The sequence below is a fragment of the Lactuca sativa genome, chromosome 9 (genome assembly GCF_002870075.4).
Source record: "Lactuca sativa cultivar Salinas chromosome 9, Lsat_Salinas_v11, whole genome shotgun sequence".
In the NCBI taxonomy this organism is placed as follows: domain Eukaryota; kingdom Viridiplantae; phylum Streptophyta; class Magnoliopsida; order Asterales; family Asteraceae; genus Lactuca; species Lactuca sativa.
The window spans coordinates 200,155,764-200,172,171 of NC_056631.2; the positions used below are offsets into that span (position 1 = coordinate 200,155,764).

Genomic DNA, 16,408 nt, shown 5'->3' on the forward strand with positions numbered 1-16,408 from the left:
GACGTTGAGTACGTATTGTCTTTAAGTTGGGAATTTCGTGAATCGGTTTTGCACATGTAAGTGTTTCCATAATTTATACTAAGCAAATGGAATATATAACACATAACAAATAGCAACATCACAAATAAACACATAATATTTTTCCACTAATATTATCCGTACTTTGATACATGAAAATTTGCTCGAAAGAGCATACATAAAGAGTACAAAGTTTGGCAACGTAACGACTCTATGAGTAGTGTAATCACTTAAACATAGAGTCGGTAGTACATAAGAGAACATAGTACTAGTAGGGTAAAGCTGGTCCTAACACTCTAAGAAGCGCCCGACGACGGTAGCGAGGTCATATACCGAAGTGTTGTGCCAACAACTGGGCCATCTCAGTCATCTCTCCAATGACTTCATCTCTTTCCTATTCAGCCTGCACCGCTCGTGCTTCCATGGTGGGGCAGGGTGGTTCTGCCGCGTCTCGCTGGTAGGTGGTGTGACGGAGGCCTCGTCTGTGTCTCTTTCTTCCTCCATGTCGTCATCGGTCCCATCAAACTCGTAGTCTATGTCCGTCTACTCGTCGGGCCCAACGCCGTGTGCTCCCCTTGATCTTCCTTGGGGTTGTCCTTGATCATTCCGTGAGCCACTAAGACCTGATGAAACTGAATGCCCTGATGCTCCCCTTCCATGGTGACTGAGAGGAGGTATATGAACAAACTATTATTACTCCTAAGGTTTATTCTTTAGATATTTAAAAGGTTAGGTTGATGCGTTATTCAGGGTAACAAAGGGGTATGTTTTAAGTTTACCGACCATCGCGATTTCCCCAGGGCATGTAATAGTTGTATTCCGGAAGAAATGTAGTTGATCAGGCTACATTCTCCCCTTAATACAACTGTGAACAGTCCTGGGTTGACCGAGATGTCAGGATCATCTTATTTGATTTGGTATTATGTTCTTTTTCCTACGTCGCACAATTAAAGGTGTTATATTTTATTTGTTTTGTTCAGAGTTGTTTAGTCCCTCTTTGGTTTATAGTTGCATATCAATGTGTGGTTAGATATGTCAGTTCACTATAAACAGTGCTCTGATACCAACCTGTCACACCCCCGAACCAGACGGCGGAAACATCCGAGAGATAATGCGACTTAAATTGAAATATCATCACAATGTATATACATGAAACATAACATAAACATCACCATGCATCAATATATTACAACTGACATTGTTTACATCAAGTACATTGTCTAAATATTACATTTCCACAGCAAATTGTTTGAGAGTTTTTCAAAACATAACATCCTAATACACTTGGTATTGCTCTTCAGTTTATCTGCTACCTGAGAATACAAGTTATTTTGAAAACGTCAACATATGGAATGTTGGTGAGTTCGTAAGCAGGTTTGATATGAAAATGTTTTGTGTAGTTTATAAAAACCCAGAAAATCCGATATTTTCTGAAACGACAATTGTTTATACAAAAAGTGTGAAGATCCATAAGTTTATGCATGAATGATTTCAAAACGTGTATAAATGAGAGGTTTTGCATTATACTTATTGAAAGTACAAGTGACTAATGTTGATTTCCCCCGAAAAACCCGATGTTTTCCGATAAGTAGTATGATCGTTTTGTATTATTATATCATCACAACGACTAAATATGATTTCCCTTGATTACTTAGGTGGTATTGGATTTTTATGTGAGTCGTTATAATCATGCATGATAATGACTAGTTCGTCTGTCTTGGCATTCTAGTGAACGCCGAAATTGATCTTAAGATTTTGTCACCATAGACTGTCCGAGTCTAACTGTAGCGAACAACTGAGGTATGGGAGAGTCACCCCCGTATAAATCTGTACACAAACTATCGCTCTCCCTCCAGGAGACTTTGATTATAACTACAGACTATGACCGACACTTAATGGTGTCGCCTGTTATTACTCATTTAATCCAAATGAATTTGATTACTCTTGATTAACGACCTGATTTTTGGTTTACTTAAATAGAAGATAAGCCTAACAGACAAGGAGTAGAGGACCATGAGGTCCCACTAATCGCATATGTTACCTAAGGTTGTCGAGTATATGAAAGGCGCGTTGGCCTATTTCGCAATATGATATATTTGGACCTTACTAGCAATGCTAGTGGGCCACTAAGGCCCAACAACATGTAGTTGCCATTGAGGGTCCCTTAAGCATTGAATTGGGTCACAGGAAGCCCACTAAACATATATTATTATTGTTAGACCCAAAAGTCATGTTAATGGGTCACGAAGTCCCAATAAGCATGATTAGAATCTTTCAAGCCCAACAGTTTGAATATTTACTTGTTTTAAGTATGGTATAATTGTCGGAAGGTCTGATTGATCAATTGTTAAATCGCAAAGGCACGAAGTTTGTCGATTGTTTTATAACGATATTTAAATTAATGAAAACACATGCACATTTTCCATTCTAAATTCCTAGTTAGGATTTTGGTATTTTTGACCCAATATCTTAAAAATAAAGTAATTGACTCAAAACTATTGGTATGACCTTTTCAACCCTTCTTTAATAAAAATGACAATTTTTGTTGCTTTTTATAAAAAAAATGACATTTTAGGTCCTTAAATTATCTTTCTTGACATTTTGGCCCAAAGACTTATTTAAATAGTGTTTTCAGCCCAAAGTTTTACTTTTTGGCAGTTTCAGCCCCTTTAGTAGAAAGATTTTCATTTATAGTCCAAACTTTTCACAACTTTTACAAATTTGACCCAAAATCCAAAAACTTTGCATATTTAATCCTTTTTGGCAAAAAGGGTCATTTTAACCCCTGAAATAGATTTATTTACCTTTTTACCCACTGTTTTGAGAAATTTACTATTTCAGCCCCTTAAAACCCATTTTTTCGCAAATTTGGGCCTATGGGCCGAAAAGCCCAAAGTTTGGCCCAATAGGCTACAATTTACATTTTTAGTCCTTTGAAGAGCATAATATTCATAAAAACTTCTATTTCAACTGTTTTGACCCTTTTGGTCCTTATAAAAACCGTGAATGACAACCTTTATCCTAACTTTTGTTTATTTGACAAAAATAGCCCAAAAATGAGTTTTATGTTGTAACATGCTTATTATAACCTTAGATGATAATTTTTCTTGACTTGTTAAGTAATACATCCTAGATCATGTATCTTTCCTCCTTGAGCTATAGATCTCGAGATTTCTTTCATTTTTGGCCCATATGTACCACATAAACACATGAAATCACACATAACGTACACATACACATAGATCTACACATTTTACTTATATTCTCCCCCATAAAACATGTGAAAACTAAAAATGGAGGGGTATGAACTCACCTTGGGTTTGTGGGTTCGGTTTTGAAGAAAGAAATGGAAGAGTTTGATGCTATTTTCGGCCCTAGCAAGCTTTCTTGAGTGGATATCGAACTTAGGATGTTTCTAGGATGATCACGAGTTTGCATGAGTTAAGAAGAGAATTTTTATAAAACAAAGAAACTAGATCATGGATCTAAGCACAACTTACCAAGAATGATGATTTCTTATGGAAGAACCATCTTGAAATGCCCTAGATCTCGAAATTTTGATGGAGGAATGATGGTATTCTTGAGAGAGTTTGGAAAGATTAGGGAATGAATTATGTGTGTGTGTGTTGATGCTCTCAGCCGAGAGTAGAAGAAGAGAGGGAAGAGAGATAAAATGAGTTGACATGCATGGAAGTCTGGGATTTGTGCATGGGTTTCCAATGGAAAAATATGAGGTGTCTTGCCCTCACAATTCTTCATTTCTTCCTTTTTTATTTATCTACTTTTTACTTTTTTTTTTAACTAATAGGGCCGAGATAGAGAGAAAGAAGAGAATGGCTTGGGCCTTTTGTGCTTGAGTCCATAATATGAGGCCCAATTTGATGATTTTCGTCCCATTGGGCCTTTAGAGTAGTTCACGACCCAATATAAATCAAAGAATGAGTTTTATGGCCCATTAGGGCTAATTAGATTTGTTATGGCCCTATAAGGCCCATTAAAGATAAACTATTCCATTTTAGGCTTATAAGTCCCAAAATGTTAAGTTTCATGCAAATGGGTCCAATTAGTGCCCATTTAAGAGTTCTTAGCCCAAAATAGTCAAATTGGAAGCTTATTGGTCCATTAGGCCCAATAAGAAAATCCTAGTCCAAAATGGACTTAAACCGGGATTTTTAGGGTTTCCAAAATTTTGTTGACTATTTGAATGTTTGTATAGAGTGTTTGATGGAATTTTGTTGTCATTGAATAAGCACCATACATGTTTTCAAGTTTTAGTTACAATGTTATCCTTGTTAAGTGTTTACAAAGCATCAGAATTCCTAGTTGTGACAAAATATATGTGTGTGGTATTTTGGGGAACTTACTAAGCGTAGTGCTTACAGTGTTGTGTAAAATGTGTTTCAAGTACCTCTCAAGATCGCCGGAAGGCGCCGGCATGATTGTACACACCAGTTGGAGATTATGTTTTGAGGATTCTAGGATATTGTTAAACATTTTGTTGTCTTTTGTTTTGAACAAGTTATAAATGTTATTTTGAGAAATGTGAAATTGTGTTTTGGGAGGTTTTAAAAATGAAAATTTTATTTGAAAATTTAGAGTGTTACAAATTACTTGAGTTCGGCTAATTGCACGCATCACACCCTTTTTCTTTGTAAAAATCTTTTTAGAAAACTCATTTTTTTTAAAAGGTTATCATTTCCTCAGTTTGTGTTTTGACACACCCGAGAGTGTGCCTGAATCCCTCAAACCAAGGCTCTGATAGCAACTTGTAACGTCCCAGAAATAGAGATACAATTTTTCATTTTTGTAAATCATCATAAAAATACATGTACCTCAAATCATCGTAACACAATGTATCAAAAACATCATAGTAATAATCATTGATGCAGAAATTAAAAGAGGATGCAGCGCGATCATGCCGAGCTCTTCCCTTTTCCACTGGAAGTACCTGAAAATATCAAACCACAAAACTGTAAGCACAAAGCTTAGTGAGTTTCCCCAAAGTACTACATATCATACAAATTAATGGGACCAACCCTTGGGTATATTTCAACCCATTACATATTATTGGGCCCAGTCCTAGGGTATATTTCAACACATTACATATTATTAGGCCTAGCCATGAGGTATATTTCAACCCAATACACTTCTATAGGCCTAGCCTTGGGGTATATCCAACCCAAACATACATGAAAGAGTCATAAAGACAGTCAACATCCTACATAACATAATCCAGTGGGCAGACATTGGTGCCTTCAATCCACGAGTATAGTGAAGAGTCTCACATGTCTCACGGAATCAACTAAAATACAACTCATTGCTACACGAACGATGCTACAATCCACCTATTAAATCAAATAGGGTCTCACCTTAGTCTAACTTCTAAATTGGACCAAACGTCAAACCAGGTTAACGGTCAAGGTCAAGGTTAACGCTCAATCCTCCATCAGTTGACTATCACGTTGTGACCAACTCATGATCATGTCGTGAGAAACAGATCTCACCCGACCCCAATTCAGTCACTATTCAATTCCACTCGGCTTCAGAAACGACATGTGGAAAAAAACAATTCTAAAAATCTCAGAAAATGACGCATGTCAAATCCAATAAGAAGTTGACATTTGTCAAAATTGATCTTTATTTGTTATGGTAGATGGTGGAGTGTTGATAACCATTCTTCTGGAAGATTAAGAAGCACCCTAAGTCTCTAACACAAGATCGATTTAGATACAGTTTTTCTTAATATGAAATATAAAAGAAATATGAAAATTTAAAATATAGAAAGACAAGATTTTTTTTTCATGATTCAACAAAACAAATTTATCTATAAAGAGCTATATAGCTCTTATGCTTAAAATAAATTTTTATAGAAATAAATCAAAAAAACTTATAATAAGTGTGATCGAGTTTTTCTTAACAATAAAAATACTCGCTACTTACAGGACATTTATTAATAAATTTACGAGTTTGGATATAACCTAAACCATATACAATCACAAATATTTCTGACTAGACCTATGACTATAACCGATCTGAAATATCTTTTCCCATCAACTAGCTATCCGCTATTTTTGCTGAAATGCCTTAAATGAAAAATGTTTATTTTTTGTATCATGTTAGACATATAATATAAGTTATATTAAACATATACCTCGTATAGCACATTCCTTTTTGAAATTGTGTCACAAACTTTAATGTCTCGTTTTTGTTAGAAAATGATACCTAATATGTAGGTGTGAAAAGGTCAATAAACAGAAATTAGAATATTACAAAGACTATCATCATGCTTATCGTTTCACGTCATATCAATATTAGTATGAACTACTTATTGTAATATTTTTTTATATAAACTTTGGGATCAAAAGTTTATATTTGTTATCATTATTACAAGATAGTGTTATTAATTCGCATCATAAGTTTTCATTATTGTATATTCCAGTTTATATGTATGGGTTTTCAGTATAAAATTATCACAATTGAAATTAATCATCCTATATACTTTCCAAAATTTAACTAAAATCCAAACTGATTAATCGTATAAATAGAGATATTTTTCATTTGTGAAACACGTGTCGGAATCTGGAGTGTGGATATAGCTCAACCATATATTCCTTTACCTAGAAGATTCTTTTACTGTAGCATTCTCATTATTTATTCATCCAACTTATTGAAAGGACAACTTTGCCCCTTCCTAGTGTTCTTTTGTATTACCCCCATGTGCTTGCAAAATCATTTTCACCCAAATATACAAGAAAACATAGTTGTTTTTATGATAAGATGGTTATTATAGATTATTTTTAATTAAAATAATGTCAGTATTAAAGTTATTCGTTAATGTTTTGGGCTTAACATTAGAGCATTTACAAGGTTTAATTTATAACAAAAGTTAGTAGTTTGATTACACCTAAAAAATATAGACGTGTAATTTAACTTCTACCGAATATGATAATCAAATTCACTTCATGATGTATCAATGTGTTTAAATCCTTAGCTGTCTTTTTGGTGTATAATTTATTGTTGAGCATATTTAATATTTTGAACTACTTCTTACTATTCAACAAATTATTTCATCGTCTACATATAATACTATTCATCCATTCATTTATGTAATAATGTACTTGGAACATGAATATCATAAATTAGTATGACCAACATTGCATAATGTGTCTCACACAAATTATTCTTTGATTATTAAAAACTTGAATTGAATGGTTGCGTTTAGTACTCAAATCAATACTTACGATGATATTAATTGGTAGGTTTTAACCATTAGATAACTTAATTAAGAAAATGCAAAACCGTTGAAAACCACATAGTCAAAATTCCAAGACTTTGTTTAATATACACATTAATCTCTTTGTTGTACAAAAATTTAGAATTATTAACAATTTATTCATTATTGTTTCACGTTTTAGGTTGGACAATTAGAGATATTTTAGACTATATACAAAATAAATGACACCGAATTTAAAGATGGATGAACTTGTTCAATGTTTTTATAGTTCAATGATCTAATCAAAATTTTTTTGCAAGTTTTGGTAGTTGCATTGTAATTATCCCTTGAAGATATGTCAAGCTTAAAGCATAAGGGCTAAAGTTGTATATTTCATAACTTAAGAAACTAAAAGTTATAATATATTTATAAGATATATACACCCGAATCTAAGTTGCGTATACTTAAATTTCCTTATCGGATATCAATTTGTTATTCTTTAGAATGAGTCAAAAGCAAGATAACATATGGACTAAACCTGTAAATTGGCGGAACTCAAGGGACATGTATGTAATTTTCTCACAAAGATTATATACGCGACGGGCCGAGTGAGCGACAGATGTGCATACACATAAACACTGTCAAAATCCGGCCTTGTGAAAAAAACGAATCTGAGTTCTTCCATTTCTCCACCTCTCGATGATTAATCTAACCCACAACCCTCTAGATTCCTTTTGTTCCCTTTTTTAATCTTTCCCTACGAATTTTCACCATTTCCACACAGAATAATAGCTACAGAACAAGTATATATAGATCACCACTCTCCTCTGCTTTTATCTGGGTTTCATTCTTGATCATCAAAATCATAAAAAACAGCAAATCAAATCGGAAAAGGAAAAAGTTTTGATGGAGATATTGAATCCGGCCCCCGAGCTAAGCTTGGATTTCAAACCCACTTTTATCCCAAAGACAATCAGTCAATTTTTGGGAGAAGTGGCGAGAATCGGTAGCGTATGTGAGAAGATATTAAAAGTTGATGATTTTGTTAGCAGATTAGAGACCGAGATTAGGAAAATCGACGCGTTTAAACGCGAACTTCCTCTCTGCATGCTTCTTATGAATGATGGTTCGTTCCTCTGTTTTCTTTCTATATACCTCTGTTTTTACTTATCTTAATAATTTGGTAGATGTTTGTTTACTCTTTTTGTTGATTCAATCACATTTGGAGTTGGGTTTTTGATTTTATTAGGTTTTCTAATTATGTGTAGAACTAAAACAATTGGATTCTACTCTTAAGATGTGTTAACTGTTTGATGAATTATTTGCTAGATGATTTCGTTTGTTTTCTACTTGTTAACGATAGTGTGATCCTTTGTTCTTTTCAGCAATTGTTACTTTAAAAGAGGAATTGACTTTGTTCAAGAACTCAGCAAACCCACCAACACTTGAAGAATTTATACCAATTAACAAAACCTGTGATGAAGATCCAAAACCTGAAACTGACAATGGTGACAAGAAGAATTGGTTGAGCTCTACACTGCTCTGGAACACAAATGATAACAATCCAGACACAAAACAAAACAATATTCCAAAACAAAATCCAGTCCAACAAGTAATCCAAAAGGTAAAAATTGAAAATAGTGATGATACATTTTGGATTAAATCTATAGAATATGAACTATTCACTTATGATTTTACATTTCAATTTGCTTATAGAGAGTTGATGAAGAACAAGATGGAATAACTGAAACTCCATATAATGGGAATTCTAGGAGAGAGTTCATCCCATTTAAGGGATACATCACAAGGAATGAAGACAAGGAGGAATTACCAATTCCGGGGCTTTCCCTTATTACCCCTGGAATCAAGAATCCAATGAGGGGAAATGGTTTTGTAACAAAAACTAATGCTATTCAATCAAATGTAAAGATTGGTACCCCTCAACCTCAGCCACCACAACAACAAACATCTAGGAAACAAAGAAGATGTTGGTCCACTGAGTTGCATAGACGCTTTTTAAATGCTCTTCAACTACTTGGAGGCTCAAAAGGTTAGTTCTTGAAAAGTAAATCTTTTTGTTTTTCATGCTAAAGTGTTAGATTTTAACTAAAATGATAAAATGAATTTTGGATCATAGTTACAACTTGTGAATTGGTATTTGGTTGTTTAAAGATTGGATTATATCTTGCTTTATAGGATCAATCTTTCTTGCATACATAATTGTTAATCATTGTTGGCTCATGAAAACCATAAAATTTACATTTAAACTTTTAAATTTCAATCACCAAAAATACTGTCACTGTCAGCCACCTAGCAGACTGTTGGGCGGTACAATGTATGCCAGCTCAGAGGTTGTAACTTGTAATACTTTTGTAGAAACATTTAACTTTTGAACACTATGCACAATTCAGTCAATATCTTTAAGATATTTGATCATCATAAGAGAAAATAAATATAATTAATCAAGATAATAATTTTAATTAATGATTTTTTTCCGATTTTCCTGCAGTTGCTACCCCCAAGCAAATTCGTGAACTTATGCGAGTAGATGGTCTCACCAATGATGAAGTCAAGAGTCATTTGCAAGTGAGTTATTTATCTGATTTCTATAATTCTATAAAATTTCTGCAATTTATATAATTTTTTTTTATGAAATGCTAAATGGGTTTTATTATCAATTTTAGAAATATCGACTTCATACACGAAGACTTCCATCCTCAAATTCATCTGCTGTTCCTTTGTGGACACAAGATCAGTATCTTGAATCCTCAAAGTACAAAGATTGTCATCAATCAGGTTCTCCTGATGGACCCCTGAACTGTACCACCGCCGGAACTTCCACCACTGGCGGCACCTCTGCCACCACAGGCGGTGACAGCATGGATGATGTTGAAGATGAGAAATCTGAGAATAATTGCTGGAAAAGTCATCTTCATATCTCTGGAAAAGATAGTGTATAATTTTTTTTTACATATCTTTATAGATAAATAGTATATCGCGGCGATTAATTAATGTTAAAAGAGCTTATAAAAGTTTAAAAAGACAAAAAAAAATATACAGAGAGTGAAATTTTGCAGGTTAGGTTTTTTTTTTTTTTTTTTTATATTTATTTTGGTTGATGCCACTTTCTTGGATTCTTGGCTTCATATGAGATACCATTTGTATTTTGAGAAAGAAACATGATGATGATTCAACAATGCCATGTTTGAGCATATTATTCCCATGTGAAATTTTGAATCTTTTGGGTCCCACAAAAGGGTATTTTGATAATTTTACAATGGGAATGTGTGTGTGCGTGTGTGGTGCAATAATAACATCGGTGTGTGTAGTTGGTATTAGTAACATGCATAAATTCTGCAAGAGTGAGTATGGAGCAAGAGGCCATTGGCTTTTGAGAAATGTGAAAAGCATCTCTTGAGGCCTCTTTGTAATTAGGAAAGGCCATCTTTCATTTCACATTTTGCTATTTTTCTATTTTTATTTTATTTTGGTCAAAGATATATAATTCTAAGAAAAAGATATACTAAATTAATGTGGAACACATGATGCGTTTTTAATTATATAAGTAAAAATGTCATGTTTTTAATAATGGTAAAATATGTTTTTTAGATAAGTTTGAAGTTGTATTGCATAAGATGTACATATGCTATTTTATTTACACTTCAAAATGAAATGGTCCAAGAAAGATATGATTTTATTTAGTCAATACATGTCATCCTTTTGGATTGTCGAATCAAATAACCATCATTATTGAAGGGCTAAATAGTCAAATGCCTTTTTTTGATCATAAAAGTAGGACTTTACGTTTGTTTCAAGATTGAAAAGGAAACAAGTATAGAACAAAGACTATCTTCACAAACTACTTTTTTATATTTATATTTATTCTATGAACAAATTTAAAAATTCTATAAAAATGTTTAAAGTTATAGAATGTAAATATTATGTGGGGATATAAATATGTATTTTACCTTTTTGTATATAATATATAACGAGATGGATATATATAGTGTAACCGTTTCAAAAAAAAAAAAAAAACTTATTATCATATTAGTTTCTTTTTAATAATTCCAATCATATGCAAACCATCCAATTTAATGTCCATTTTAGAGATACCTTTTAAGTGTCATTCAAAAAAATGTTTGGCTTATCTGAATATTTCGGGTATGATCGGTAAAACTAGCTGGTACCGGGTAGCGGGTAGTTGCTAGGGTTTTGTTAAAACTAAGTGAGATAACTTTTATATTTGAAGCGTTTTTTTAAAACTAAACGCTAAAAGCTTTTAGTGCTAACCGAGATTTTTTTTTTGTTTAAAACAGAACATTTTGTTAAACGTTAGAAGCAAAAAGCTCCTGAACACTCCGTGCCAAAGACACATTTCGTTTAAATGAGGGATTTTTTGGTAATATATATATATATATATATATATATATATATATATATATATATATATATATATATATATATATATATATATATATAGAGAGAGAGAGAGAGAGAGAGAGAGAGAGAGAATTACATGAATCGTCCTTCGTACAATTGCCCAAAGACACGTTTAGTCCCTATTTTTAAAAATTAACTCAGACTGTCCCTTCACTTTTATATTTCATCCCTCCGGACATAAAAAAAGTTGGTTTTCCCTTATTTATTTATTTTTTGTTTTATTTATTAGTTATTAATTATTAATCCATTAAAAATGTTGTTTATTAAATGTTTAATCCATTAAAAAATTATTTTTTAATTATTGATTTGTATATCCCAATTCCTCTCTGTCATTATAAGCTCGATCTTCAAACATATCCACTAAATCGTCGGAGGAAGATGATGTTGTCGAAAGAAGAGGACCTTACCAACGGGTTTACAAAATAAAACCTAGAAAATTTTATTGGGGTTTCTTAAAGCTCATCGGAGAAGATAAAGGATTTATAAATCTGAGACGACGAGGTAGATCTGAAGGAGGTACCTCATTGTTGATGCCACCTTCTACTACAACCTCACCGTCAAATGATATTCAGAAACCCTAATTGTCTATTGGTAGTCCTCGGTGTTACAACTACTAGTAATCGGTGTTACTAATCGAGAAAGAAAATAAAAGAGAAACTGAAAACAAACAACTTGTAACATCCCAAAAATCATGACCAAAAATTTCTTTTTAACACATTAATAAAATCATAAGCATCAATTCATTTCATCCATAAAAAAAAGGTTTATATATATATATATATATATATATATATATATATATATATATATATATATATATATATATATATCAAATCAGAGTAAAACATCCTAGGCTAAAACTTCTTGGTGTGTGCTATATGATCATCCCGAGCTCTTCCCTCCGCTACCGGAAGTACCTGAAACCAAAACTGAACACCGTAAGCACAAAGCTTAGTGACTTCCCCAACATACCACATACATATAACCACATACTGGGGCCCCGCCCGCTGCATCGGGTCGTGCCCTGCATCGGGCCCCACCCGGCATCAGTCCCCGCCTGACATCAAGCCCCGCCTGGCATCGAGCCCTGCTCGGTATACATATCTGTTCCTCTTAGGCCCTGCCTGTCTCTGGGCCTCGCCCGCTGTACACATACATACAATCAAATAGCATACTAGCGCATAAAGAAAACATACTCTACTCTACTCATGTACTAGGCCTCGCCTACAAGAACCTTAATGGTGCTAGATTTGAAAACATAAGCCCTTAGGACATCCATTCCTCTCATGCTAGGGTTCTTGGACCAAAACCCCCCCCCCCCAAAAGTGACAAAGGAGAGATCTATGTGCATAATGGTCATTATTGAAACTTTCTTACTAGAAAATGGAGGAGGATGTAAGAGGTTCTAGATCTACTAGTCTCTTCTTGTATCCCCAAGGCTTCACCTTCTTCTTCAAGCTCCAAAACACTCAAGGATGCTCACAAATGGCTCATAAGCTCATGGAAGGCACTAGGGTTTCGCTCTGGACTTGAGAGAGCATTAAGGAGGCTGAGGGAGTGTTATAATGTTCTTTAAATAGGGTACAAGGCCCGAATTTAGGGTTTTCCAAACCCAGCCCAACTTGTCGAGTCAGTCCCCCGACTCATTGAGTAGATCACTTAACCCGCGGCCCACAACGCGCTCCTACTCGTCGAGTCATCCCATCAACTGGACGAGTCGCCTCCTGATTTTGAGGTTTTTCTGACCTTTCTAGGTCTTCTGAATTCGGGATGTTACAACTCTTCCTCACTTAAACTAGACTTCGTCCTCGAAGTCCGCTTCGGTTAACAGCCCCGCAACCTCTCTCGACATTTCTAACCGTCACATACCTTGCTTGCTCGGTCCAATCCTTAAATATATCATCTTGAGAACAATCCAATCACTACAACCCTCGAGTACAACACTCTTACTCAACCGATAATCCTTCCGGCACTTCCTGAGCACTTACACTTGACATCCAAGGGACTCACCCCCTTTACCCTGCGCTGTCATTGGCCTTTCCAAGGCAACTCGCCATAAACAACAAACCTTCCCTATCTCCATCAAGAATAGACCTTCTGCTAAAACTGCAATCCTGGCCACTCTCGTGCCGGCCATTACACCATTACTCACTGAATGATTTCACTTACCATGCTGCAATGTTGTAAGCTCCACCCAATGTGAATTAGATAATCCTTCGAGTAGAAGATTCCTCTCTGCAACGGTTAAGAATTAGACAAGAGCTACGCAACAGAGTCAAATCAATCACTCTGAGATTATTTAATCCCGCCGTGAGCGACTTAGCATCTTCTAATCAGTTCACTACTGTTAGGCGTGTCAAACCCAACATATAAAGGGTACAAATGACTCCTTAAACACTACTACTATGAACTAATAATGTAGTACAAGGTAAGCAGGGTCGATCCACAGAGACACGGGACAAGTGTTTATACCTTTTTGCGGAAGGTACAATAATGGTCACATAAATGGGGGGTTGGTATGCAAGGATTTAAACAAGAGGATAAAGCAATAACTAAATGATCAATTAAATGAAACAAATTCAGGATTTGTGAGAACTCCAACTCTATGCAAGACAATTTAACAATGTGATTCCAAGGATGAAATGATATCTAATCAATTCCACCTAAGTTGGTACTTGAAAGTGTTAACAAGCTCTAACACTTTCCATTCACCACAATAATTAACCAAAACAAGCTCTTTGATTAATCCTAACCTTACTAACCTAATCTAAACAAGCTCTTAGAATTAGATTGGAAGATTGCATGAAACTTTATGTGAATGTTCCCAACAACACCCAATACTCCTCATAAGCTCGGGAGTGTAAAAGTGTATGTGAATAAGATTTACACTAAATCCATTCAATGGAAATCAATTTAGTGTTTGTTACTTAGTTCAATTCACAAAACAATTACGGATTTTGCAATTTGATAACTTGAATGACCTAACCCTAATTCAAATGGCCAATAAGAATCACAATTAGAATCAAACATTCAATTGAAACAAAATCAAATTCACTAGGTAGGAATTAGAAGCAAACATCAAATCACATGATTGAAATCACAACTAAAAAGTCAAGACATGAAGTTGGAGAAACTAGGGTTCTAGCCACTCATGACTAGAACAAGATCACAAATCTAGAAAATGAAATTAAAGTTCTTACAAAATGAAATCAAATGTTCCCAAGTGTTAATCAACTCCAAAATCCTCTAGAAAATCGCCTTCTTTGCTCCCAAAATCGACACCTTGGTAAAAAGTTGGTTCCCCTCTTTAAGAATGGTGAAAAACTGCTTTAAAACCCACGTTTACGTTTACACGGCCCGCGTAAATTAACACTGTCATTTACACGGCCCGCATAAACGCAAACATATACTGCGCAGAAATCTATGTTTACACGGCCCGCGTAAACGCAAGGCTTGCATTTACACGGCCGTGTAAATCTCTGTAAAGCCAAAATGTTCATTTCTTTGATATCTTGCTCCTCGGTGCTCCGCAAGTCTTGAAATTTTGTCTACAACTCTTATTTACCTCCTCCAACAATATCCTACCTCCAAAAGTCCCTGAAATATCACAAAAGTATGTGAATGAAATTGCCTCATGAAAAATCCCGAAAAATATGCAAAATGCATGAGTTTAAACCTAAATGCAATGCACTTTTATGGAATAAAGCTACAAAATGGGTACATAAAATGCACCTAACAACTACTCTACGCACGAAAACTTTTATCATCACTCTTGCCTGAAATCCTGCTGACTCTCATCCGCCTTCCAGATAAACCGAGACCACCCTGGTCCCAACTGATCTACCATTACTCGAAATACCGGTCCCCCACTGGTTACCGAACGCAAGAACAATCTCTCAGTCGCTCTCATCGACTTCTGAAGATACTACGACTACCTGAACTGCTCTACCAACCTAGCCACTCTGGCTCAAAAAGATTTGGGATCCTTGATCCCCTACCCTAACCTTAATATCTCTACCAGGTCCCACCTGATGCTATAAGTACACGGGCCTCGCCCACGGGTCTCACCCAAACTATACTTCGGAGCAGCCTCTCCCGTAGGTCTCACCTATCCAGGGCTATGCAGGCCCACTCCTCCTCTAATCTCAATTTGCTATCCTTTCCTGATTCTTATCATGCTAATTTGGAGATACGGGCCCCCACCCACACTCCGCGAACTAGGAGATACAGGCCCTCGCCCACACTCTGCGAACTAGGAGATACGTGCCCTCGCCCACACTCCGCAAACTAGGAGATAAGGGCCCCTGCGCTCACTCCGGTAACTAAGCTACTAATGAATGCTACAGCTTACTCGTAGCCTCACAACACTTCCCTCACCAAATCCACCGCTGGGGAATGCTGCGAATATCCCGCAGTCTTAAATTCTGCCTAAACCTACGCCTTGCTGGAATTCTTGAACCTGGTTCCCAACCCAGTCATCAACTAATCGTGAGAACAGGAACTCAATGTGGGGAAGTTTCCCAAACTCCCTAACTCATGTGCCCCTCAATCCAAACAGCCACTTGAGTTGCTTCTTCCTTACCAAGAATGCGAGCTCATCCCAATCTCACACTTACTTCTGCCCTTGGCCATGCGGGTGGCCCTCCCCCACTTCGATTCAACTAGTTTCTCATAGTTCACAGCTTGGAAGAATTTCCCAATTCTTCCCATCATCCTCTGGCCACTCTACTGACAATC

At 35.4% G+C, this 16,408-nt stretch overlaps 1 protein-coding gene across 1 annotated transcript; it reads left to right on the forward strand.

The window, feature by feature from the left end:
- The first annotated feature begins 7,842 nt into the window (after positions 1-7,842).
- On the forward strand, positions 7,843-10,454 carry LOC111918210 (transcription factor HHO5). The gene is made up of 5 exons (XM_023913870.3): positions 7,843-8,357; positions 8,617-8,855; positions 8,948-9,281; positions 9,741-9,817; positions 9,916-10,454. The coding sequence occupies exons 1-5, from the start codon at positions 8,138-8,140 to the stop codon at positions 10,189-10,191; spliced, it is 1,146 nt and encodes a 381-aa protein (XP_023769638.1). The 5' UTR covers positions 7,843-8,137; the 3' UTR covers positions 10,192-10,454.
- The last annotated feature ends 5,954 nt before the right edge of the window (positions 10,455-16,408 follow it).

Excerpts from the sequence above, each read along its gene's own strand:
- LOC111918210 (XM_023913870.3), top strand. The coding sequence starts at position 8,138 with ATGGAGATATTGAATCCGGCCCCCGAGCTAAGCTTGGATTTCAAACCC. Across the intron at positions 8,358-8,616 it reads CATGCTTCTTATGAATGATG|CAATTGTTACTTTAAAAGAG; the intron begins GTTCGTTCCTCT and ends TGTTCTTTTCAG. Across the intron at positions 8,856-8,947 it reads TCCAACAAGTAATCCAAAAG|AGAGTTGATGAAGAACAAGA; the intron begins GTAAAAATTGAA and ends ATTTGCTTATAG.